Source organism: Columba livia, chromosome 15 (genome assembly GCF_036013475.1).
Source record: "Columba livia isolate bColLiv1 breed racing homer chromosome 15, bColLiv1.pat.W.v2, whole genome shotgun sequence".
NCBI classification, from domain to species: domain Eukaryota; kingdom Metazoa; phylum Chordata; class Aves; order Columbiformes; family Columbidae; genus Columba; species Columba livia.
In genome coordinates, this window is record NC_088616.1 from 1,827,469 (window position 1) to 1,851,616 (window position 24,148).

The window sequence follows — 24,148 nt, forward strand, 5'->3', positions numbered from 1 at the left end:
TCTCCTCTTGTCCAGCTCCAGAGCCCCAGCTCCCTCAGCCTTTCCTCACACGGGAGATGCTCCACTCCCTTCAGCATCTTGGTGGCTGCGCTGGACTCTCTGCAGCAGTTCCCTGTCCTGCTGGAACTGAGGGGCCACAACTGGACACAATATTCCAGGTGTGGTCTCCCCAGGGCAGAGCAGAGGGGCAGGAGAACCTCTCTGACCTACTGACCACCCCCTTCTAACCCACCCCAGGTACCATTGGCCTTCCTGGCCACAAGGGCCCAGTGCTGGTTCATGGTCACCCTGCTGTCCCCAGGACCCCCAGGTCCCTTTCCTCTACACTGCTCTCCAACAGGTTGTTCCCCAGCTTACCCCGGAACCTGGGGTTTCTCCTGCCCAGATTTTTAATTTTTAAAAAAAAATAATTTTCCCTCTCTCTAACACATGAACACCACAGCTGGACAGCTGTTTCCAGCCCCATCCCCAGCCTGCAGGTCACATCTCAGCCCATCACGGCCACATCCAGCCCACAGAGGCTGATCCAACGCAGACGGGTTGAGGAGCAGGTCAATCCTCTCCCATCAGCAGAGCAAGCGGCTGGGCAAATAATCCTAATTACACCCTCGTGCCTGAGCAATTGAATGATAACTCTGGCCCTGTCAGTAAAGCCTTGTCCACAAGCAGCGCAAAAAGGAAACATGTTACAGTGTCAATTCTCAAAGCAATGTGGCCTCATTTCCCCTGGCAATTATACAGGGTTGTTTGCATTTCCTTTCGTTGTTTTTTTTTTTTAGAACTGTACAGGCCAACTCCTGCTATAATCAACTACATGAAAATGCCAGTAGAACTTTTACCAAATAGAGATGCCACAGTGCAGAAATACTGTACAACAACTCGCCTGGTAAAAATCAGTATTTACATGTTGTGTAGCCAGTAGAGATCTGATCCTGCCCTAGGAGACACGGTGCCCACATGCTGTCAGAGTCCTCTGAAATTAAGGAGCTTTGGCCCTGTATTGACTTTTTAATTGCCATGTTCAGCTATACAGGCAAATAACTTAAAGTAGTGACTGGAAAGAAACAGCCGGGCATTTCTATACATTACCTTCTCACTCGTGATTCATGTCTTACTGTGTGTCCTATATCTTAATACAACTTGGAATACAAAAATTAAACACTTAATGGAAAAATAAAAACCATTAAAATAGATAATTTAATTCACTTACCTTTGGCTTCCTGCTTAGCCCAGAATTCTTTCACTCTTTTTTTAATGTTTCTTTCCTCTCTCAACTGCTTTTGCCACTGACGTAGCTCTTGTATTTCACTATCACAGCGGACCTGGGAAAGGGAAAGCAGAAAATGCAGCTGAAATTATATATGTTCACGTTACCCAAGACGATGAGACAATTTGTTTCGTGGGGCTGTGTCTGGGCAAATACATGACATCCATCCTTTTTGCAGGGCCTGGTATAAAAGTACAGTCCCAGAGGTTTACAGTTTTCAACTTAAACATTTAAAACCCACATAATTGACAGACCACATTGAAAACATAAATATGCCAATTGAGGGATCATTTTGATTACCAAGGACTCCTGAGAACGCGATTGCAGTGAGATGCTTATTCTTTGAGTTAATTAAAATTTAAAGCATTATGCTGAAGGGTATTAGTGCCTTTAGAAAACCACAAGACTATAAAACCAACACAATAGCACAGCAGAGGAGCACCAAGGGTCATCCAGCAGGACATTTATTCCAGTGAACTGATTCACACCTGCTGCCGGCTGCAAACAGGCCCAGGGCATCCCCGGCCACACCATTTGCACAGCCAGGAGAGCCATCCATCTGTTATTTAAAGCAATTGGAATGCATTACATGACGTCTATTCTTTGTCAGTCACCCCGATGGAGGACATAATTCTGCTTCTACATAAAATGACAACAGTCGCTCCATTTAAGTTGAATTCTTCTGTTATTGCTTTTGTACTGGTGTGGATCCTCCTGCTATCAGAAAGAGCCAGCTTTGCATCAACAGCTTTTACCACTCTGCCACTTAGGCTTGTTCTAAGCAGGCTTTGATTAATTAGCAGCACGTTTTCAGCTGTATACCTCAGCGTTCCTGCAATTATTGGCTCCAGTGCTGGGGTATCCAGAAGAGCAGTGGGAAGGGGACATGCAGGTATTAAGCTGGGCATTGGGAAGTGATTACGCTCTGGGAGTGACATTCAAATTACAGTAGAGTTATTAAAATACAGCTTTTATTTTTTTCTAAATGTTACACATATAAAATGTCTTTATGTTTTAGGACTTAATGGCTAGTAATTCAGGCTGAGGTTGAATACATGGTGGAAACAAGCAGCAATAAGCTTGGTTTCTCCTGCAACATTTTTGCTTTCAGGAGGCAAACTATTCAGTTTTCTAGAAAATTTCTTATATTTATTTTATTCTTACATGATTTGGTACTGAGTTTGCTCTGTGATTTGAATTCAGTTAACTCTAATTCATCCCACTCTGGTTTTCTCCCACTTTCTTGAGATACATACAGAGCAAGAGACTTATTTTTCCTCCAGTTAAGAAAAACAAACCGACCAAACTTCAAGAAAACATAAATTATTTATCAGAAGTGTTCCTCCCACCCAGAATGTCTCCTCTGTAGTGCAGCTAAGAATGCAATAGGGTAGCTGAGCTCCCACAGCACTTTCCAATCCACTTAGGAGAAGACAACTTGCTATATTTCAGATAGCAGTGCACTGGCAGCGCAGTAATACAATACAAGGTCACACGATCAATAAAGACAGGCAAGACTTTTACTCAGTGACTTGACATCAGACGCCTTTTAGGCCTCTAATAATATCCCATTATACTAATACAGTTCTGTATTATCTCCTATAAAAGTCAGATGAAGTTCTTACAAGGTTAATATGCAAATTTAAACCTTAAAAGAAAAGAAAAGTTAGTTTGTTACCAGTGATCTTCTTTGCAGCTATACAAAAAAATCTAAACCATACTAAACCATATTGAAGTGCTGGAGCGGGTCCAGAGAAGAGCAACAAGGCTGGGGAAGGGACTGGAACACAAGCCCTATGGGGAGAGGCTGAGGGAGCTGGGCTTGTTTAGTCTGGAGAAGAGGAGGCTTAGAGCTGAGCTCAGCACTCTCTAGAACTACCTGAAGGGCAGTTCTAGCCAGGTGGGGATTGGGCTCTTCTCCCAGGCAGTCAGCAATAGGACAAGGGGCCATGGGCTTCAACTCTGCCAGGGGAAATTGAGGCTGGAGATGAGAAAGCAATTCTTTGCAGAGAGAGTGGTCAGGCATTGGAATGGCTGCCCAGGGAGGTGCTGGACTCACCGGCCCTGGAGGTTTGTAAACTGAGATTGGACATGGCACTTAGTGCCATGATCTAGTGAATGGACTGGAGTTGGACCGAGGGTTGGACTTGATCTCTCAGGTCTTTTCCAACCCAGTCCATTCTGTGATTCTGTGATACTATACCAATGCGATATCCCAAAATACAATATAATCCCAAACACAAGATAGTTTCTTTAAGCTTGCAAGAGAGAATAGAATCCATAATTCCTTATTACATGGAGTTGGCTTATTGGCACAGGAAAGGGTTAAGGGAATGCTTATGGGACCTATAAATGACAGTAGCAGAAAAGAGGAAGGAAGACAGAGAAATCACTTCCTCTATCTATAAAATCTGGGGAAAAATGAAGTGTCCATTTATAACTATGTAAGACCTGTATTTTGGCCTGTGACAGGGCCACCGCAATCTCTGTATACTGAAAATGAAGACAGTGACCCTGAACATTTAAAAGATAAAAGGCAAGTATAGTAGATAGTGTATACTCTCCCCAGATAAAAAACCACTGACGGTATCGCGAAATACACAACAAAATACAGGGCTCTGAGGTAAAGGCATAGTCAGGTAGACACAAATACTCCAAAGTCCAACATTAAATCCAAGTGGTGAACGTGAACTCCCAGAACAAAGTGATTTTTTAGGAAAGTGAAAGAAAAAGGAACATCACCTGCAGTAAAACAGGTAACGGGAACTTGACAAAATACTATCAACATGTTCCAAATATGCTTAACAGATTGTAATGTAGCATTGTGGAGATGATTTCTCAGCAAGTAATCTCTATTTTGTAATCAGAGTGCAGTCCTACCACAGAAAGTAATATAAATTGGGATAGCAGAAGCACACCACCTTGTAAGATATAAAGATTAACCTCATTCAATTCTGATTGAACTTTTGCTCAAACAATATTTATGTATAAAATAGCACTGAACATTTACATATTCCTGTCCAATTTAAATGCCATGATATTACAAGATTAAGTCAAAATAAACTACTTTTATGCTAGGTGAGAACACACGGCACAACAGCAGAAGGATAACATGCAAGCTTTGACCAGAGATAGTAGAGAAAATGGTATTAACAAAAAATCTCTTCAGTCTAGACTAGTTATGCAAATTGTAAATATTAAAAAGACCCCATAAAACAAATGGCTCTGAGCACAGACTCTACAGTAGAGGGGTGAAGGAATAGATTTTCTTTTATTGGAAAAGTGCCTGGAGAATTGATACCTATCGATCAAGGGTTTTTATCAGGTACTGAATACCATCTGGGCCCACAACAGATTTTCAGAGTACTGATCAACGTCTTTGCCACAGGATCCCAGAGTGTCAGGGACTGGAAGGGCCCTGGAAAGCTCACCCAGTGCAATCCCCCCATGGAGCAGGAACACCCAGATGAGGTTACACAGGAAGGTGTCCAGGCGGGTTGGAATGTCTGCACAGAAGGAGACTCCACAACCTCCCTGGGCAGCCTGGGCCAGGCTCTGCCACCCTCACCGGGAACAAGTTTCTTCTCAAATTCAAGTGGAACCTTCTGTGTTCCAGTTTGCATCCATTGCCCCTTGTCCTATCACTGGTTGTCACCAGAAGAGCCTGGCTCCATCCTCCTGACACTCCCCCTTTCCCTCCCCATGAATGAGGTCACCCCTCAGTCTCCTCTTGTCCAGCTCCAGAGCCCCAGCTCCCTCAGCCTTTCCTCACACGGGAGATGCTCCACTCCCTTCAGCATCTTGGTGGCTGCGCTGGACTCTCTGCAGCAGTTCCCTGTCCTGCTGGAACTGAGGGGCCACAGCTGGACACAATATTCCAGGTGTGGTCTCCCCAGGGCAGAGCAGAGGGGCAGGAGAACCTCTCTGACCTACTGACCACCCCCTTCTAACCCACCCCAGGTACCATTGGCCTTCCTGGCCACAAGGGCCCAGTGCTGGCTCATGGTCACCCTGCTGTCCCCAGGACCCCCAGGTCCCTTTCTCCTACACTGCTCTCCAACAGGTCATTCCCCAACTTCTATGAACTTGTATGAAAAGACTGTTGAAACCACTTTGTTGATGGCAGCCATTAACCAAAACAAGTATTTTTCTGAAATTTGCTTCAGATGAGGATGAATGTACCACTTTGATCATGCTTTATTATCAAAAAGTTCTCAATATTCTGTACCTATAGCTTTTTTTTTCCCCTTTACACAAAACCCCTTACCTGCCTGATCCACTTTTGCTGATTGCCGTGTGGGTTTGATATTGGCACACTCAGAAACAAGTGAAGCATCGCGAGAAGACACGATGCCCGGTCAGTGAGTTCTATACCAATTGACTCTACTGCCCAGATCAATACAGATAACGAAACATCTCAGAAATGGTCAGAGTCCATAGGAGTTGCGTCCAAGAAAAATAATTTGCTGTGATTTCTCACGCTTTGTATGACATTGTTTAAGAATAAAAATCTTCAAATTTGACATTTGCAATAGTGTTATTAAAGCCAAAACTATCCAGCTGGGATTTCTGATCTCTGATTTTTTCTGAAATACAACATTAAATCCAGAATCCTCCTGTCATCTTCCAGACCTGTGGCCTGTGATTGTGTGCTCTTTAAAGTGGAGCACACTGTTCCTGTAGCACCATGCTTTATTATCCAATGTTATCACAATGTGTAAATGTTTATTTCAATAGTAGTGTTTAAAAGGTCCAAATTCTGTGAATTATAAAACAAGGTTTAATGAAAAAACATCAGGAAGGTGTTTAAAATACAGACACAATAATATCTTTAGAATGTAAAGCGTTCAGTTATTACCACAATAAATCAGTGTTAGCTGACAGAGCTATTTGTTTTAAAAGCAAATCATCTGAATTCTTTGGTCAATTTTCATACTATACTTCCTCATTAACACAATGAAATCCCATTTAAGCTTCGTGTTCTCCTAATTTACAAGCCTGAGGATAACGCGTTGCCCTATGTCGTAACTCTTTAGTTCTGATTTTATATTATATTTCGATTTTAATTTTTCAACCGAATTTCTTTCAGCTCTAGCAGGCTAAAATATGCACCAACTAATTCTATAGTCTGAATTATTTTTGGCATCTCCTACTTTTTACAGCTACAGTTTCTCATGTCTGGGAACTGGTTTAGAAGGATAAATACTATTGTGAAAAATGTTAATACATATAGCAAGGAAAGATGGTGCCCTTCAGAAGCTTTGGTGGGAGCACAAGATATCTGAGCAACCTTGCAGTGTTCAGCAAACAACCATTATGGGAGAACAGTTGCCTGTGCAATACGCCGCTGTAAGGACGCCTGCAGTGATACTGTCAGTGCTAATTACTGTTACTGTCAATGCCATCTCTGTTTAAAGAAAGAAAAAGAAAGAAAACGAACAAGCAAAAAGCGTCTCAAAATTCTATCCATTGAGAAGATCATTTCAAGGTATTTCAGCATCTTTGGCTGCGCAGCACATTACAGCAGCCACTTGTATTCATGCTCATTAAAAGAGTGTCTTATACTGACTGCTATTTAAAGAACACCTGATGTACAGACAGAGACATCCCACTGTCCATCACAACGAAATTACTGCTATATCTGGAGGCTATTTACAAGCTTAAATCTTGATAAAGGCAGTCAAGGACATTTCTTTGTCACCTAAATTTCGAGTCCACTTCTTTCCAAGGAGTGAAGGTGTTAGACCCTTTCAGAGAAATATTTGACATAATTTGTTCAGGAATTTCAAAGTAATTTATTTCATACCCTAGGGTTAGCATGGCTGTTACCATCCAAAACAACAGTATTAACCAATTTTCTTTGTATTTATTTTATGCGCCTTGCTTTTCCCCCTTAAATTGGGGATTGTGGTAGTGTTGTATTACCAGTATGGCTTGCAACGTCTGCTTGCCATTTTGTTTTCCCTTTCCTTGAATAACAGCCTTCATGCCTCTCCTCCATCCGCTGGCTTATTCTTGGTCTCAGTTTTTGCTCCTTAGTTTCTGTGTGCTTTTATTTCCTAACAGACCTCACCGATTTCCCTTGTGCATCCCCACACTCACCCACACGTCCCTGCGTGAAGCGAAATAACACTCCGTCATTTAGCAACTCACCAAAGATCAACTGAAACAATGAAAACTGCTCAGTGTTAATTGTACTTTTGAAAACCCAATTTCTGTGGGTTTTCTGCTGTTGAGGAAAACTGTGAGATTACATCAGTGTAAAAAAATCGCAGTCAGTAGGCATAAGGCAGAGCAACATCCAAAGCCAATGAACCGTGGAGGTTTCAGCAGCTATTTATAGTACCCCCTACTTAAAATTTATGTAAGGATTTTCCCTGGGGCTTTCACAGTCCTACAGTTTTCAACATCAAGCAAAATAATTATGGATTACTCTTACCCGATAACCTCTCCAGAAGGACTGAATTATTAGGCTTGCTTCTTCTTCTGATAGAAGGAGAGACAGAGGAATTGGTGGCCTAGGACTTAAAAGAAAAGGTTTTGTAAACAGACAGCCTATAAACATCAAATGTATTTTACAACGAAGAGAGAGGTTGTTCAGGAGCTTGAAAGATACAATTTCTCATTGCTCTAAAGATAAAATGTGTAAAGAATATCTCCTTTCAAAATATATCCTGTCTTATGTGTGCTACAATCACTTCTTTAAAACAATAACACGCACACGGCGCATCAAGTGCAATAATCTTTCTTATTCTTCTACCCTGATTTCAGATTCCCACTACCATGGTAAGGCTGGAGGTGGTGGGTTTGCCATTTGTAAAGCAGAGGAGGTTTAGTGCGCATGCAACTATGAACAGGCTGATGACATAAATGTTTATAACAATTATTAAATACACACAGTGTAAATGGATTTTAGTACATTAATTTATTTTACTTAAAAAGTACTGGAAAAAGTAATGACTATCCTATCTGCATAAGCATGGATCCATGTTTAGAAATGTCTAAACAAGTTCTTAAAATGCTGAATTTTTAATTTCGATAGCATATACACGTTTTTTGGTGATAGAAGAGAGTACTATATATGTAAAGTCAACCATTTTGAGACAAATATAGAGTAATTTGGAAATACGTTTCGTGATTCTGTTGTTACCAATTTTAATAGGAAACACTCTAACCTATAATTACAATTCAGCCATCATTAACAAAAACTCAAATCACTATATCAAATCTTCCTTCCCAGAAGCCATTTTCTATAGATGTTGATTTATTTCTCATGCATAATGAGCAGAAAGCATCCATTGGACAGGACAAGGCAAAATTAATTTCTTTTATAATAAATGTAATTTAAAGCTAATGAGCTATAGGGCAATAATGTTGCAACTCATGAAAACAGCAGTTGTAGCCAATAGACTTGGCACGGTGCTGGAGCCGCTCTCCCTGCATGGCAAACAGATTGAGCACAGCTTGCACTTGGAACACCCCAAAATCGAGAATTTGGATGCAGCGATCATCTCCAGATACCTGAAAGCCCTGCAGGACCATTATTTAAAATATTTATACTATAAAGACACATATATTGCAAAGACCATCAATTAACAAGCCATATCTTATTGGGTATGCTACAGTATACTTCTGAATGTAAAACAAACCAGTGTTCAATGAATGTATGAGATATTGAAAAAAGGTTCTTCACAGAATCCCAGAGTGTCAGGGGTTGAAGGGCCCTAGAAAGCTTACCCAGTGCAATCCCCCCATGGAGCAGGAACACCCAGATGAGGTTACACAGGAAGGTGTCCAGGCGGGTTGGAATGTCTGCACAGAAGGAGACTCCACAACCTCCCTGGGCAGCCTGGGCCAGGCTCTGCCACCCTCACCCCGAATAAGTTTCTTCTCATATTTTAGTGGAACCTCCTGTGTTCCAGTTTGCACCCATTGCCCCTTGTCCTGTCACTGGTTGTCACCAGAAGAGCCTGGCTCCATCCTCCTGACACTCCCCCTTTCCATCTTGATCCCCATGAATGAGTCTCCCCTCAGTCTCCTCTTGTCCAGCTCCAGAGCCCCAGCTCCCTCAGCCTTTCCTCACACGGGAGATGCTCCACTCCCTTCAGCATCTTGGTGGCTGCGCTGGACTCTCTCCAGCAGTTCCCTGTCCTGCTGGAACTGAGGGGCCACAACTGGACACAATATTCCAGGTGTGGTCTCCCCAGGGCAGAGCAGAGGGGCAGGAGAACCTCTCTGACCTACTGACCACCCCCTTCTAACCCACCCCAGGTACCATTGGCTTCCTGGCCACAAGGGCCCAGTGCTGGCTCATGGTCACCCTGCTGTCCCCAGGACCCCCAGGTCCCTTTCCCCTACACTGCTCTCTAATAGGTCATTCCCCAACTTATACTGGAACCTGGGGTTGTTCCTGCCCAGATTCCAGACTCTACACTTGCCCTTGTTCTGTTTCATTCAATGTTTCCCTGCCCAGCTCTCCAGCCTGTCCAGGTCTCTGATGGCAGCACAGCTTCCAGTGTCAGCCACTCCTCCCAGCTTGGTGTCATCAGCAAACCTGCTGACAGTCACTCTATTCCCTCGTCCAAATCGTTGATGAATATATTGAATAATACCGGCCCCAGTACTGACCTCAGCAGTCCAGCAATGGACCTGAGAGGTCCAGCAATGACCTCAGCCAGCTCCCTCAGCACCCGCAGGTGCATCCCATCTGGACCCATGGATTTATGGATGTCCAGATTGCCTAACTGCTCCCTAACCCAGTCCTCATCAACCCAGGCAAACTCCTCCATTGTCCTGCCTTCCTCTGGGGCCTCGGCGGTACGGGGCTCCTCAGGACAGCCCCTGGCAGAGTAGACAGAGACAAAGAAGGTGTACAGTAGCTCTGCCTTCTCTGTATCTTCTGTCACCAGGGCACCCACCTCGTTCATCAGTGGGCCTACATTGCCTCTGGTGTTAGTTTTATCTGCCACGTATTGGAAAGAGCTCTTCCTGTTGTCCTTGACCCCTCTCGCCAGGTTTAATTCTAAGGAGGCCTTAGCTTTCCTAGTTGCCTCCCTACACCCTCTGACAACAGCCTTATATTCTCCCCAAGTGTCCAGCCCCTCCCTCCATGATCTATAAACTCTCCTCTTCCACTTGAGCTTACCCAGCAGTTCCCTGTTTAACCACGCAGGTCTCCTGGCTCCCTTCCTTGACTTCCTACGTGTCGGGATGCTCTGATCTTGTGCCCGGTAGAAACAGTCCTTGAACACAAACCAGCTATCTTGGGCCCCTTTACCTTCAAGCAGCCTTGCCCATGGGATTTCCCCCAGCAATTGCCTGAAAAGGCCAAAGGTTGCCCTGCTGAAACCTAGGGTTGCAATTCTGCTTGTTTTTCTGTTCCTGCCCCAGGAGACCCTGAACTCCACCATCTCATGGTTGCTGCAGCCAAGGCAGCCCTCAACCTTTACCGCTTCAACCAGACCCTCCTTGCTAGTGAGGATGAGATCCAGCAGTGCACCTCTTCTAGTCGGCTCCTCCACCCTTTGCATCACAAAGTTATCATCAAGGCACTGGAGGAACCTCCTAGACTGGCTGGCCAGCCGAGCAGTCCTTCCAACAAACAGCAGGGAAGTTAAAATCCCCACCACAACCAGGGTCTGTGACTGTGAGGCTGATCTCAGCTGTCTGTAGAGGCCTCATCAGCTTCCTCACCCTGATCTGGTGGCCTGTAATAGACACCCACAATAGTATCACCCTTGCCAGCCTGCCCCTTAGCTCTCACCCACAGACTCTCAACTCGCTCCTCATCCGTGCCTGGACAACACTCAATACAGTGTAGTTGCTCTCTCACATAGAGAGCAACTCCACCAGCACGCCTGGCTGGCCTGTCTTTCCTGACAAGGACACAGCCATCCATGACCACATTCCAGTCATGTGTGCTGTCCCACCATGTCTCCGTAATTGCCACTAGGTCATAATCTCCTGCCTGAACACAGGTTTCTAACTCCTCCTGCTTATTCCCCATGTTGCACACATTGGTGTACATGCATGTCAGAGAGCGAGCCAAGCAAACTGATTTCACCCCACCTCCTTGTTGAAGATGTGTATGCGATTTGCTCGTGGACAGGAGCTGGGTTTCTCAATGGGCCTCCATGATCTTGCCACTAACACAGAACAAATTCTACCTGCATAATGTAATATAATTAGTAAGTCTTACATTTTCTGGCTAAAACATGACTTCTGCCATTTCTTTTGGAAATTTATTTTACAGTATATTATAGCTCAAGCTAGGAAGCTTGACAGCTTGCATTCCCCTTTTGCTTAATTTTGTTCATATTAACAAAGCTTCCTCTGACGAGCTTCTCTTCGGGCTCGGCTTCACCAGGGGATCATTTCGACTTAGAGCACAATCTTAACTATCATCATCTAATGCTGCCCTGACTGCACCAGCTTAGCGCACGTACTCAGCTAAATTCATGTCAGCTGGGCTTTGACCTACGTTTATTTTAACATGAAAGAAAACCTTGGTCATTTTGGAAGAGTAGAAATCAGACAAAAATAAAAAGAAGTGTTTCCATTAAGCTGAGCAGTTGGAGCTCTGTGAGCGGTAATTAACACTTGTGCTGCTCAAGGGAAATTGTAAGTGCTGGACCAGCTTCCTGAGCTGATGGCTTCTTATAATCAGAGTTAAAACTATAAAGTTGGAGTGTGCTGGTTTGGCTGATAGGCTTTCATCCTCCCTTCTATTTTTGATCTTTTTGAGACCCAAAATTTAGAGCGGGAAAATCACGGGAAGACCTACATATTTTACAGCAGCTATATCAAAGACATTGAACATTCTCTAAGAATGATTAATCTCCAAAGAACAAATTGAGATTTCTTGTAGCCTGCAAGGCCGACCCGAGCATTCCTTTGCTTTCATTTTCAAGTTATAAAAATGCCTGGTCTATAAAACAACTCTCAATTTGAGAAACCAATACAAAAATCAAGCAAGAACAGGACTTCATTTTCAGCATGGCAGTCAGGGGCAATATCGATCACTTCAACGGGGCAGCTTTAAAGAGGAGGAGTCATGCCAGGTCCAGTTTTGTCTGAGAGAACATCCACAACGGGCTTCAGGTCAAATAAAAATAGAATCTCAGCAGCAAACGAGGATAAAAGGGAATATATCACTTGTGGCAGCAGCCAGCTGTGTGCCTGCAAGAAGGTTAAAACTGACAGTAAAACTACACTAACTCTATTCTGCTTCTTCAGCCTTTGATGATGCACAGTCTTAAAAGCCTACACATTAAATATATTGATACTTATTTTGATAAATATGTTGTTTGAGGCAAGTCGCACCTGTAAAAGAGCATCAGTAAAATGGTTTTTAAGCACTGTATTTTACAAATAAAGCTTTACTGAGTAAAGCAGACACCGATCAGAGGAAAGCTAAATTCCACAAACGTGTTTCTTGCTTTCTGAGCAAACTTGTATAGATCTCAATTATGTGAGACGCTTACTAGTTATATTACATCATGCAAATCAAATCTGCTCTACCCATGGCTTGTTTAGCACCGAACCAGTGAAATATCGCAGTGTGCAGGAAGCAATGCCTGTGCAAACCGGGCACGTTACGGAAAGAAAGAAATCAGTCACCCGTGCAAAATTACCCCTATTGGCCATCTGAGAACTGACAACGAAGTGAACTGGAAAGGCAGCTGAGACCAGCACATTTCACCTAATTAAAGTATTATAGGGGAGGAAGAAAAAGAATAATTTAAAAAAATCAATGTATGTATACACATATACAGATATTTGGCAAAAAGCCACAACTTCAGATTTAGTAATAATTTATAGACATATATATGTATATATTTATCTTAGCTGTCCACTTCATTAAAGCCACAATAAAGTTATTTTGTCTGTATCTGCACATTTCTTTTGGTACACACAGGTAGTTTAAACCACAAAATGTGTCCTGCAGAACTGATTGTCGGGTAAATAGCTCTATATAGAAAATGAGAAAATGCAGATAAATAAATCATTGCGAGTAAATGTTTCTTTATAAAATGCACCTCCAGCTCCCGTAAGCCCTGTAGAACATGCACACAGATGGATCTTCAACGGGCACAAAAATACTTATGCTTATTCCTAACCTAGACCCATATACCATTCTCTTTTATTGGATGCAAGGGTTGAAGGCGAACTTGAACAATACCGTCATTTATGAAATTCATGTGACACTAGACTTTTATTATTATGATTCTTCAGAATTGTGGAACTTTTTTTTACCATTTTCACATTTCTTTGATTAATATGCTAAAGAAAGTTGGGTAACGATACTCCCAGGATACTCAGAATAAAGACTCAGCCTATTGATACCAAAAAATAACATTTAAAGGGGATCGGGCCATAAACAGGGATCGCTCTCTTTCCCTGTCCCTGCTTCAGGACATAGAATTTGGTTATTGCGATAGAATCATGGCTGGAAAATGCTGACAAAAGGCAACAGCGTTGCTCATTAGCAAATTTACAGGAGTACAAAACATTCAAGGCTCTAATTCTGTTTACTTGACTTGGCTCTATCAGCAGTTCAGAACGTAGCAACAGGGACATCAGTGTGTATCTCAGCAGGTTTCCAGAAATTTCTGTGTCTTTCTCATTAAAAGTGTGGAAAGGCAGAGCTGCCCTTCCAGACACAGAAATGTTTTCTGTTCTCCTGGATGCGAAATGTAGATTATCAGTCAGTGTTGAGGCTCCTCCTCCTGCTTCTGAACATCAAGGATTCTCAAGGAATAGAATATTTTGTCAGTGCTACAGGTAATACAGAACCCCTGGAAGATAAGGCACCTATACTGAGGCTTTGATTTACTGATGACACAGCAATTACTATAAATAGTAAAGCTGGAAACAAAATTCAAATTTTCCAAGCTCCTTCCGTTCAGAATGCTTTCCAAATTTAGACAAGTAACTGAAAGAGCAACACAAGAGTTTACTCCTTAAATCTGCAGCAACACTTATATTTTATCTTCTTATATTATACCACCCGACCAGTTGGGATAAGGATGTTTCCCATCACAATTTGGCCAGTGCTTTTTTGCATATTGTCTCTTACATGTTCATAAATCCTGCTAAAAAATGAAAACTCCGTTACAAATTAAAATGGAAATGACAATAAAAAGCACAGAATCAATTTTAATCATTTTAAATGCGATATCTGGGAGGATATAATAATAAAATATTCACGACATATCCAGAAGGACATAATAATAAATTCTCTCATTTTTATTCTTATTTAATATTGCAATCTTTCACATTGCCCTAATAACGCCTACTTCATAAGCAATATTTGTTAAGAAATCTGCCATTTTAAGATAAGTTCACAAAAAGCTGTGGTTTAATAATGATTTTAATTCTTAAAAGCCTGCTGGTTTAGAGCATTTAAGAGCAAGCGTGTATCAATTTAAGTAAGACTTGGACACTTCGGTGTCCTCGTGGAGCTGGCACGACGTTATTTAGAGCACAGGCACTAACAGAAGTTATCAGGCACTCAGGCGGTGGTTCCACGGTTATTTCTCTGGTTGGCAAAGCTGATTGCAGCAGCTCCTGCCACCACCGCTACCTCGTACCAGCTCTTTTGTTCTTGTCACCTTGCCCCGAGCCCTTCGTTTTAATCCTTCGCTTGTGCCAATACAAAGGTTTATCAGGTGAACCAGAATGAAGAAATTATCTATATTTTATGAATAAACAGCTATACAAAGCCTCCTCGCACATGTTGGCAGAGAGATTTCCAGCTCCAAGTTAGGCTCCTGATCAGAATAACAACAGAGCCCACCAAACAGGTTTGCAGGCAGGTTGGTGTGAGAAACAGGAGAGCACAGGGAACCATTTAGATCAGCTTTACTACCAGGAGACACGTCTGTGAAACTGATCTTAGATATTGACCTTAGGTACAAATACCCATCCTCACAATTCAGTGGTCTCGAAACTGCCGTACTAACCGCTGGCTCCACAAAACGCTCCAGAAATGAGCACGACAGCCCCGCTGCCGTTCAGAACCAGCTCCAAAGGACAAAATGGGAACCTTGTTGGGAAGAGCCAAACTTTGAAGAAGGAAACTCTCACCGTTCACAGATGCCAAGTCGTCCATGTGTCAGAGATGCATCCCGTCACCACCGATCACGACCGGTGTTTTGAGAACAGCTGCTTACAGTTAGCGGAGCAGTTTCTAGACTCTGTATCCTCAAAGATTTCCATAGTAGGAAACAGCATTGGAAACACTGCTTTGCTCCTTACTACGAAGATATTCATAATACTACCAGACTATCTGAATGCCCTGCACTACACAATTAAAATGTTTAAGAATTCTAAGCTTATTTCTCCGTGAAAAATTCTGGTACAAAATCCCTTGTAACGAATACACCACCAAGTTAGAAAACATCACATAGGTCTTTGTTGCATGCACAAAAGGGCATTTAGAGGCACAATTGTAATGCATCGACGCTCTATTACTTTTTTGGAATAGCAGGGAAAAAAGAATGAAAGAAGAAAAGGTTACTCTGAGTTGTGCAATAACTTACTGGTCCTTTAGCCAGTCGCTAACAAAAGGAATGGAAAAGAATTCTGTGAACGACTTGTCTTTCCTCTTCAGGTTCTTGCTGATAACAGAAAAAAACACAAGAAAACTCATATTAATTTAAATTTCAGCTACTCTGTTTGCAAATTTTGCCTTTGAATCATGAAGTATAATTAATAGTAAAAGCCATGATTAACTTACTTGTATAACCACTCAGTTAGGAAGTCACAGGCAATAAATTTGGTCCTTTTTCTCTAAAGAGAGAAGATAGTTTCAAATTATTTATTGTCTCTGGATTGGTCACACGTTTTTACGACTGGAGAGGAACAGAAGCTGAACTGACTGCTTGCATTAAATAAAATATACATTACTTTGTCTGCTTTAATATTGCTATCACCAACAGTCAGTGGCGCAGCCAAAATGTTACAAACTTTGAGGAATGCTTTCAAATCAAGTAAAAAGAGAAAATTCTACATATACTATCAATATTTCCTGCAGTATAGCTATCAGAAACGACTCTGAATGGTGTTCTAAGTGGCAATCTATCTCACTGCAAAGAAATTAACAGAAGTCATCTGAAAATATGTTGTGAATGACTTGTCTTTTTGTTGGAAGTTCTATTATCATACTTGAAATACTTGATCCCTTCCAAGGCACAGAAGGAACTCCAATGGAATATTGTTTCCTCCTGCATGGAACGAGCTTGAAGGTGTTGTGAATACTTCAGACACATTTGTTTTGCTCAGACAAAATCCTCTGTTGGGTGGTGCAGAAAGGAAGGCAGAGCCAAGGCATATGGACGTGCACAACCACAGACACCATGGACATCATGGAGAATTGGGTAAAAAGGTCAAAACCTGGAGCTTTGGAGCAAAACATTTGTGCCCTTTGCTCCCAATTCTCAGACTTCTTCACCACCAAAGAGAATTTTGCAGAATGCTTTGCAGCGGGTTATCCTTACGGATTCGTGAAGCCAGTGCCTGTTTAGCTGCATGCTGGAAAACACACTTTAAGTTCAAAGTTTAAAGTATGAATTTCGTTCAATACAGAATTGAGTAGGGCCTTCCTCTTCTTAGACATTTCCTCTCCACATTCCATCTCTACAGAGGGAATGTATCAATGAGAACAGGTGCTTATGCTGCTTACCACAAACCAGAGCAACCATTATGTGGAGAACATAACGCAGACTTCTGGTCGGAAAAATGGAATCAGAGAATCCCAGAGTGTCAGGGGTTGGAAGGGCCCTGGAAAGCTCATCCAGTGCAATCCCCCCATGGAGCAGGAACACCCAGATGAGGTTACACAGGAAGGTGTCCAGGCGGGTTGGAATGTCTGCACAGAAGGAGACTCCACAACCTCCCTGGGCAGCCTGGGCCAGGCTCTGCCACCCTCACCGGGAACAAGTTTCTTCTCATCTTTCAGTGGAACCTCCTGTGTTCCAGTTTGAACCCATTGCCCCTTGTCCTGTCACTGGTTGTCACCAGGTATTACTACCACTTTTTAAGAAAAATAGAATAAATATGTAATTGGAAGCTTACTGTGTGATGATTGACTTTATTCTACGCATTACCCTCACTACCTGTGTTTCTCCCTGTGCTACAATCTGATGCAAGAGGGACTGAGGAATGTGTACAGAGAGGCAGAACAAAAAACCAAAGTGCTCTGCATGGCTAATAGTTTCAGTTTGGGGCACTGGCACAGTCTGGTGTATGACTTCAGCCGTAGGTGAAGAAGAACAGGAACACTGGACGTGAGGTGCTGACGGATGTGAAGTTTGGAGCGAGACTGCACGGCATTCCCAGACAACACCCAGGAAAGCTTCTAATCTTATCCTCAGTACACACGGAGAGCTTTCTACAGGTATTTTAGATGTTACATGGACCAATTTTGGCTTGAACAGAACCTGAAAACAAATAGATTGTCCAGCTGTTCTCAATCACTGCACGAAACTGGGTCCCTTTACTTAGTGAATTGTTTCAGAGAATAAATTCTATAGCTTGACTACAAAATTCAATTTAATCTAGCAGTTGTCATTTAATCTGTTTTAAGTAAATTGCTTTTCCTTTGCAACAGAAAAAAAGAAATCAGAACAGTAGTATCAAAACAGTCATCACCAAAGGATTCAAAATCATCTTTCTTTATCCTTGTTAGATGCAGTGAACTTATAAGGACGGAACTTGGTCAAGCTGAATATTTTCTTTATTTTGTCATTATTTTGCCAGGAAACAGTTCACTTTGCTAGCGAGTTAAATCATTACTTGCACAGCAGTCAACATTTACAGAAGGGAAAAAATGACATCAATTGACCTGCCTTTGACACATTCCTCCTGTGCTGCATGAATCAGGATAAACACAGGAAATATCTGCACAATGTGCATTGTTAATCCACAGATGTGTTTATAAACTATTTATACTCAGAATTCATTTTCCATTTTTCACTTTATATGTGATCTGCTTGGTAATAATCATGCAGAAATACCAATGATCAGGAGATCATTGGTATTAGGTATTGGTATTAGGAAACCTTCTTCCATTCACTTTCCCCGATCTATCACACTTTTAAAGATAATATATTCCATTACGGAGGTCTCCCCAGGGCAGAGCAGAGGGGCAGGAGAACCTCTCTGACCTACTGACCACCCCCTTCTAACCCACCCCAGGTACCATTGGCTTCCTGGCCACAAGGGCCCAGTGCTGGCTCATGGTCACCCTGCTGTCCCCAGGACCCCCAGGTCCCTTTCCCCTACACTGCTCTCCAACAGGTCATTCCTCAACTTATACTGGAACCTGGGGTTGTTCCTGCCCATCCTCATTCTGTGACTGCTAACCAGAAGAAAAATGAGAGTTATGCTAATAAAAACATTTAAACACTGTTCAGTTTTAATGCTGAAAAACAAATGCATTAGTAAGTTCTCATATGAGAAAAGTTTTAAGAAAATAGTCTCTCCCCTGGAGACACTTGACAGGATAAAGCACAGGAAAACTGCTAGGAACCTGTATCCAAACCAGCGTGGTCAGCAGGACAAGGGCAGTGACCCTTCCCCTGTGCTCTGCCTTGGGGAGGCCACACCTGGAGTGTTGTGTTCAGTTCTGGGCCCCGCAGCTCAGGAAAGAGATTGAAGTGCTGGAGCGGGTCCAGAGAAGAGCAACAAGACTGGGGAAGGGACTGGAACACAAGCCCTATGGGGAGAGGCTGAGGGAGCTGGGCTTGTTTAGTCTGGAGAAGAGGAGGCTTAGAGCTGAGCTCAGCACTCTCTAGAACTACCTGAAGGGCAGTTCTAGCCAGGTGGGGATTGGGCTCTTCTCCCAGGCATCAGCAATAGGACAAGGGGCCATGGGCTTCAACTCTGCCAGGGGAAATTGAGGCTGGAGATGAGAAAGCAATTCTTTGCAGAGAGAGTGGTCAGGCATTGGAATGGCTGCCCAGGGAGGTGCTGGACTCACCGGCCCTGGAGGTTTTTAAACTGAGATTGGACATGGCACTTAGTGCCATGATCTAGTGAATGGACTGGAGTTGGACCAAGGGTTGGACTGGATGAGCTCTGAGGTCTTTTCCAACCCAGTCCATTCTGAGATTCTGTGAAAAAAAAATCAGCAAGGGCAGCCTAATAGGTTTGTTTCATGTCCAATTTAAAAACAAAGCTTCTGCAGGCTGTTCTCATCCTAATGTCAGTTTGAGGTCTGCAAATGGATCCAGCAGCTGGTGGTTTCTCTAGGTTTTGCTTTTCAGATTTTTGATGTGCTCTACACAATGCAAGAAAGACCATTTTAAATGAAGCACCTGAACAAGCAGTGGAAAAGAATGCAAATATTCAGTTGTACAGCAAGCATAAAAGCTATTGTTTCACTAGTTATTGTTCAAAAGTCGGAAGAAATGATGTCACGGTGGAAAATGATCCTCTGACACAAGCTTGCTTTCCTGAATTGGGTTCCCTAATAGCAGGGCATCTCTTCATACAACACATAAACCACTTAGTGTCTTTTATGTAAGATGTGCTCATTTTTATGAAGCGTCTATTAGAAAATAAAGCAACACACAGACCCATATACAATCAATTTTCAGAACAGGTACTTTCTAATTTACACACCATTGAAGCTCTGCAAAATTTCTCAAACTAAAAATAGACAAAGTAGCCTTAGATTTGTCCTGAGCTTAAAACTGAAATGTTTCTAAGAAATCTCATATTTTTGTGTTAAGTGCTGGTTTATTGCCTTCAGAAAAAATGTACCATCTATCACGGGCTGTATTTTAAGCCAGCTGTAAGCCATGCCTTTTTCCTATTAAAGGATATGTGCTTCCTTTAAAAAAAGGAATCAATATAGATTTCATTAAAAGTGTGATGAATAATATATATGTTCAATGTGTTCTCGGCTAGGTATTGTAAATGTGGTGGCAGGAATGAAGATAATGATGTCATGCCATAATGACATATAAATGAACCATCTTCCTATTTCACTTGTATTAATCCCGGATTATAAATATATATTCACATATCTATAAATCAATCAATTTATAGACACACACAAATCTTGTGAAGATTGGGCAAAAATTGAAATAACGTATTAAATGTACAGATCTGGATTTGAAATGTAAGTTTGGGGTACTCATGGTTAAGCTTTGTGTATTTTTACATGGACTTTTTACAAGTTGTTGCACAATGTCCGTTATCATACGTCGATGTTGTAAGTGGAGAGGAGGTAGATCAAGACCTGAGATGATTAATAACCCACTAGTAACACAAAGTCCTCCTCACTTCGCTATCATTTCAATCTATAACCCCACAAACACAGACTGTATTCCTCAGATGTGATCACGTAGAAAAATGGAGATACGAGATATTTTCATTGCCGTTTGTATTAATTGCTCTTTATATTATGTAGCTGCAAGTAAGAGAAGGCTCAGCTGCAGGCATGAAAATATAGAGAAGTTTTACATTGGAAAGTGTGAATGACAGGCAGAAAATAGGAAATAAATAGAAAAATAATTACTTCTAAGGTTGGAGAAAATAGCAGAAAAGATGGAAGACCCCAGAGCTCCAGTATCTATTGCTGGGGGTCTGTGAGTGAGGCTACGATGATACAATGAGCTCTATTTTGCACCAGTTCTAATGTCTTTTTAAGCATTCCCTATATACAATTTACGCACACATACACTGAAAACAAATTTATGAAAATATATGACTTTTAAAATGTACCATTTTTATAAGCTCATTAATGCTCAATACTTTGCTTTCCAATTAAGTGGAATTTACACAGAATGTTAAAAAGCATCCTCTATTAGGATGCCAGATGAGCAAAAATAATGAGCAATGAAGTAAAGTTCAAGTTCTTTACATCACCCTCAAATAGGTGATGTGTATTAATCTGAAAGGAAGCCTGCTTCTCTTAAATACAACACTACTTAGGCTAGATACAACCAGATATTTACAGAGGGTTTGTTATGAGTTAGACTGTCATAATGATCAAGTGTGTGTAACATGCAATCTGTTCTGAATTACTGGAGAAAACAACATTCAAAGCCAGATCCAAAACAACTCATGATATGTTATTTCATATTATTGTGGTTGGTTTTCTTGAAAAGACCAAATAAAGAAATAGTGGCAGTGAAAGAACAGGCTGTGACTTCCTGAGAGTGATTTGAACTACAGACTAAAAACTAACCTCAAAACACTTTTCCTTCTCTGCTTGATGCAGCAGCTCAGCCAGGCCGGGTAAGAGTACTGGAAATATGTAATACTCCAAGTATTCTCGAGGAGAACCTGAGCAAAACAGTCCAGCCGTCACTTACAGGTAAGCACTTAGATTTCACAAAAAGACAAACGTTACATACCATAAACTACGTCTCAGTCATTTTATCATACCGTTACAGCTTGAACTAAAGAGATTAGTTCAGTTCAGATATAGTCACAGGTCTGTCTTCACTTCTCTTCAGCCAAGACAAGAAAAACTTGGGTAAATTCCAAATTAAAGGTGCATCAACACCTCTCTCTGAGGTTTGACTCCGCTGACACGAGGCCTCCTCACCACCCTGCCCTCGGAAACGTGGGCAAAAGGAAACCTGTTTGGACCCCAGACAGTGGTTCATCGCCCAAAGTGCTGCCCCAGATCGCCTGCCGTTCAGCATTATTCAGGTTTGGTGTGGTCAGTAAAGCTTAAGCCATAGAAGTGTTCTCTTCTGGCAATGCTGCCGAAACTTGGAATTTATTCTCAGCTTTATACCTTTAATTGGTTCATATACTGCCAGAAAATGTTGATAATTGGAAGGCCACAATATAAAAGCCAAGGGTATAGAAAAGGACATGATATAAAAGCTGCTTCTGACTAGCAACAGGAATTCTTAATGAACGGAAAAGACAAAAAGGAGTTCTAAAAGGAGTAATAAAAATACACTGCTGCTTGGTGAATTTTATAAAGTACAGACATGGATAAAAAAGGAAGAACAAAACTTTAGAGCTGTTTCCATTGTAATTTGTTATCAGACAGTTTGAAAGCAGTTTTCAAATTCAATTGTCTCTATGTAGTCTATGGGTTCTTCACTATTAAATCAGAGGAAGAAATGCTCGCATTTCTCTGATTTTAGTGGCTAAATAAAAGTCATTTATTCAGAAGACAACAGAACTAATGTAACAGCAGGACAATGCCACCCATTTGTAATCACCAGGTGAGCTTTCTTCCCTTGGCCAAGCGGCCAGACTGGCTCCCCATGCACAGATCAGGGGACGCAGCACACAAATTCCACTTAAGAAAAGGTGTTGTAGCTGTTAATGATTTAAATGCAGCAAACGAGAGAAGAAAAATCATGCCAGCAGGGTTCAAGATCATCGACTCCTACTTACAGGTCTTGGGGTCGGGTGGTTCTGGGCAGGGCAGCGACTGCTGCACAACAGGATCAGCGCCAGGGCCTGAGTACAATTGCTCCCTATGTGCCGGCTGCATCATTCCTGCCTCCAAAGACACCTCCTCAAGAGAAACGGAACCCATATAAATACCCCCATCAGACTGTAAAAAAGCACAGATGCCAACTCAACCGGAAGAATCATAAGGCCAACTTAAAAAATACAGCATTATAATTTCTAATGTAAATATTACATGATTTCGGTATTTTTTGAGCGCTTCAAAAAAGGAACTACACTTTCCAAAGTTCTGTATTTTCCAGCACGATAAAAACATCCAAAACTAACAGAAGGTATGTGGCTGCTTTTAAGATAATACGGTGAGATATCACAATTGTAGAGAAAACAAACTTTTACTTCCAAACAAAGCGCAGACAAATACAGAGCAGTTGCAAATCCAAGTGTGAAGGTTCCCCATAGTGAAATAATGATGGATATCAGGAATAAAGACAGATGGTCCGCAATTTAACGTGTGGTTTTTAGGAAAATTCAGTTGGATTTACGAGCTACTGACAAGCAGGTGGTGGGATCCGGCCGCTGCACACAGAACACGCTGCACGTCGCTGAGCACAGACAGGCTCAAAGCATTCAAACAACGATCCTTTGGGAAACGTTTTTAAGAGTGCGTCAACATAAACAGGCGTGTGATTGCATTTGGGTGCTCAAATACATCAACATATTGTGCCCAGACTAATGCCCCGAGCAGAGTTCACTGTTCAAACTTAATAACAGCCCGTAACGAAGCCAGTTTCAAGTGGGGAAACAGGGGAGGTCTAAGCAGGTGATTTAAACTACAATGTCTTCAAACAGTTTTAAGATTAAAAAGTAACCTGAATACATAATAAGGTGAAATGTCTACAAAAATACCAGTTTTAAATGAAAGTTAAGTCTGTGACGCCCAAAAGAATTCATTTTGCTGCTCTTAGAACTGCTGGGGACAAAGATTTAAAGTGATTTAAAGTGATTTGTCCTGGTTTTCTTTTCACCAAAATTTCCTAGATTGCATTTGTTTGGTCTTCAAACCACTCCGAACAGGTTTAATTCCACTAATTTCCTATTCATGTGAATGGGAATCTCATTTTAGGATAGTGCTACCCGCGTTGCTTTAAATCAAAGGAATGATTTGGAATATTACAGTCGATGATTCACAAAAGTTATTTGCAAAATGTAGTTCTGTTTCCATTTTATGAACAAGTCTAGTCTGTGGGTCCACATTTAGTTATTTAAATGTTTCTATACCAGCCCTATGCAGATTTTTGGACTGGAATGACACTCACGGATGCACATTTTGATTCAGGAACATCTGGAAACGGAGGCTGTTCTGCTTCATACTCTGAAAGCAAAAAGAAATACGACATTTATCTAGAAGACTTTAGAAAAGCATTTATTTTTCTCCTAAACAAACACGACTTTCTAAGAGTTCTTATTCTGGTTTGAAGAAATAAAAAT

At 41.8% G+C, this 24,148-nt stretch overlaps 1 protein-coding gene across 4 annotated transcripts in view; it reads right to left on the minus strand.

The window, feature by feature from the left end:
• IQCK (IQ motif containing K) overlaps positions 1-24,148 on the minus strand; it is a 40,723-nt gene that overhangs the window by 15,131 nt on the left and 1,444 nt on the right. For 2 of the 4 annotated variants that reach the window (XM_065030678.1, XM_065030680.1), the window contains exons 2-8: positions 23,977-24,032; positions 22,643-22,763; positions 21,468-21,565; positions 16,008-16,060; positions 15,811-15,888; positions 7,707-7,791; positions 1,211-1,322 (exon numbers count right to left, since the gene is read on the minus strand). In XM_065030678.1, the coding sequence (XP_064886750.1) occupies positions 1,211-1,322; positions 7,707-7,791; positions 15,811-15,888; positions 16,008-16,060; positions 21,468-21,565; positions 22,643-22,763; positions 23,977-24,032 (603 nt within the window). Of the gene's footprint in view, positions 1-1,210; positions 1,323-7,706; positions 7,792-15,810; positions 15,889-16,007; positions 16,061-21,467; positions 21,566-22,642; positions 22,806-23,976; positions 24,033-24,148 lie in introns of all 4 variants that reach the window. The other 2 variants (XM_065030679.1, XM_021295698.2) reach the window with 2 other exon arrangements.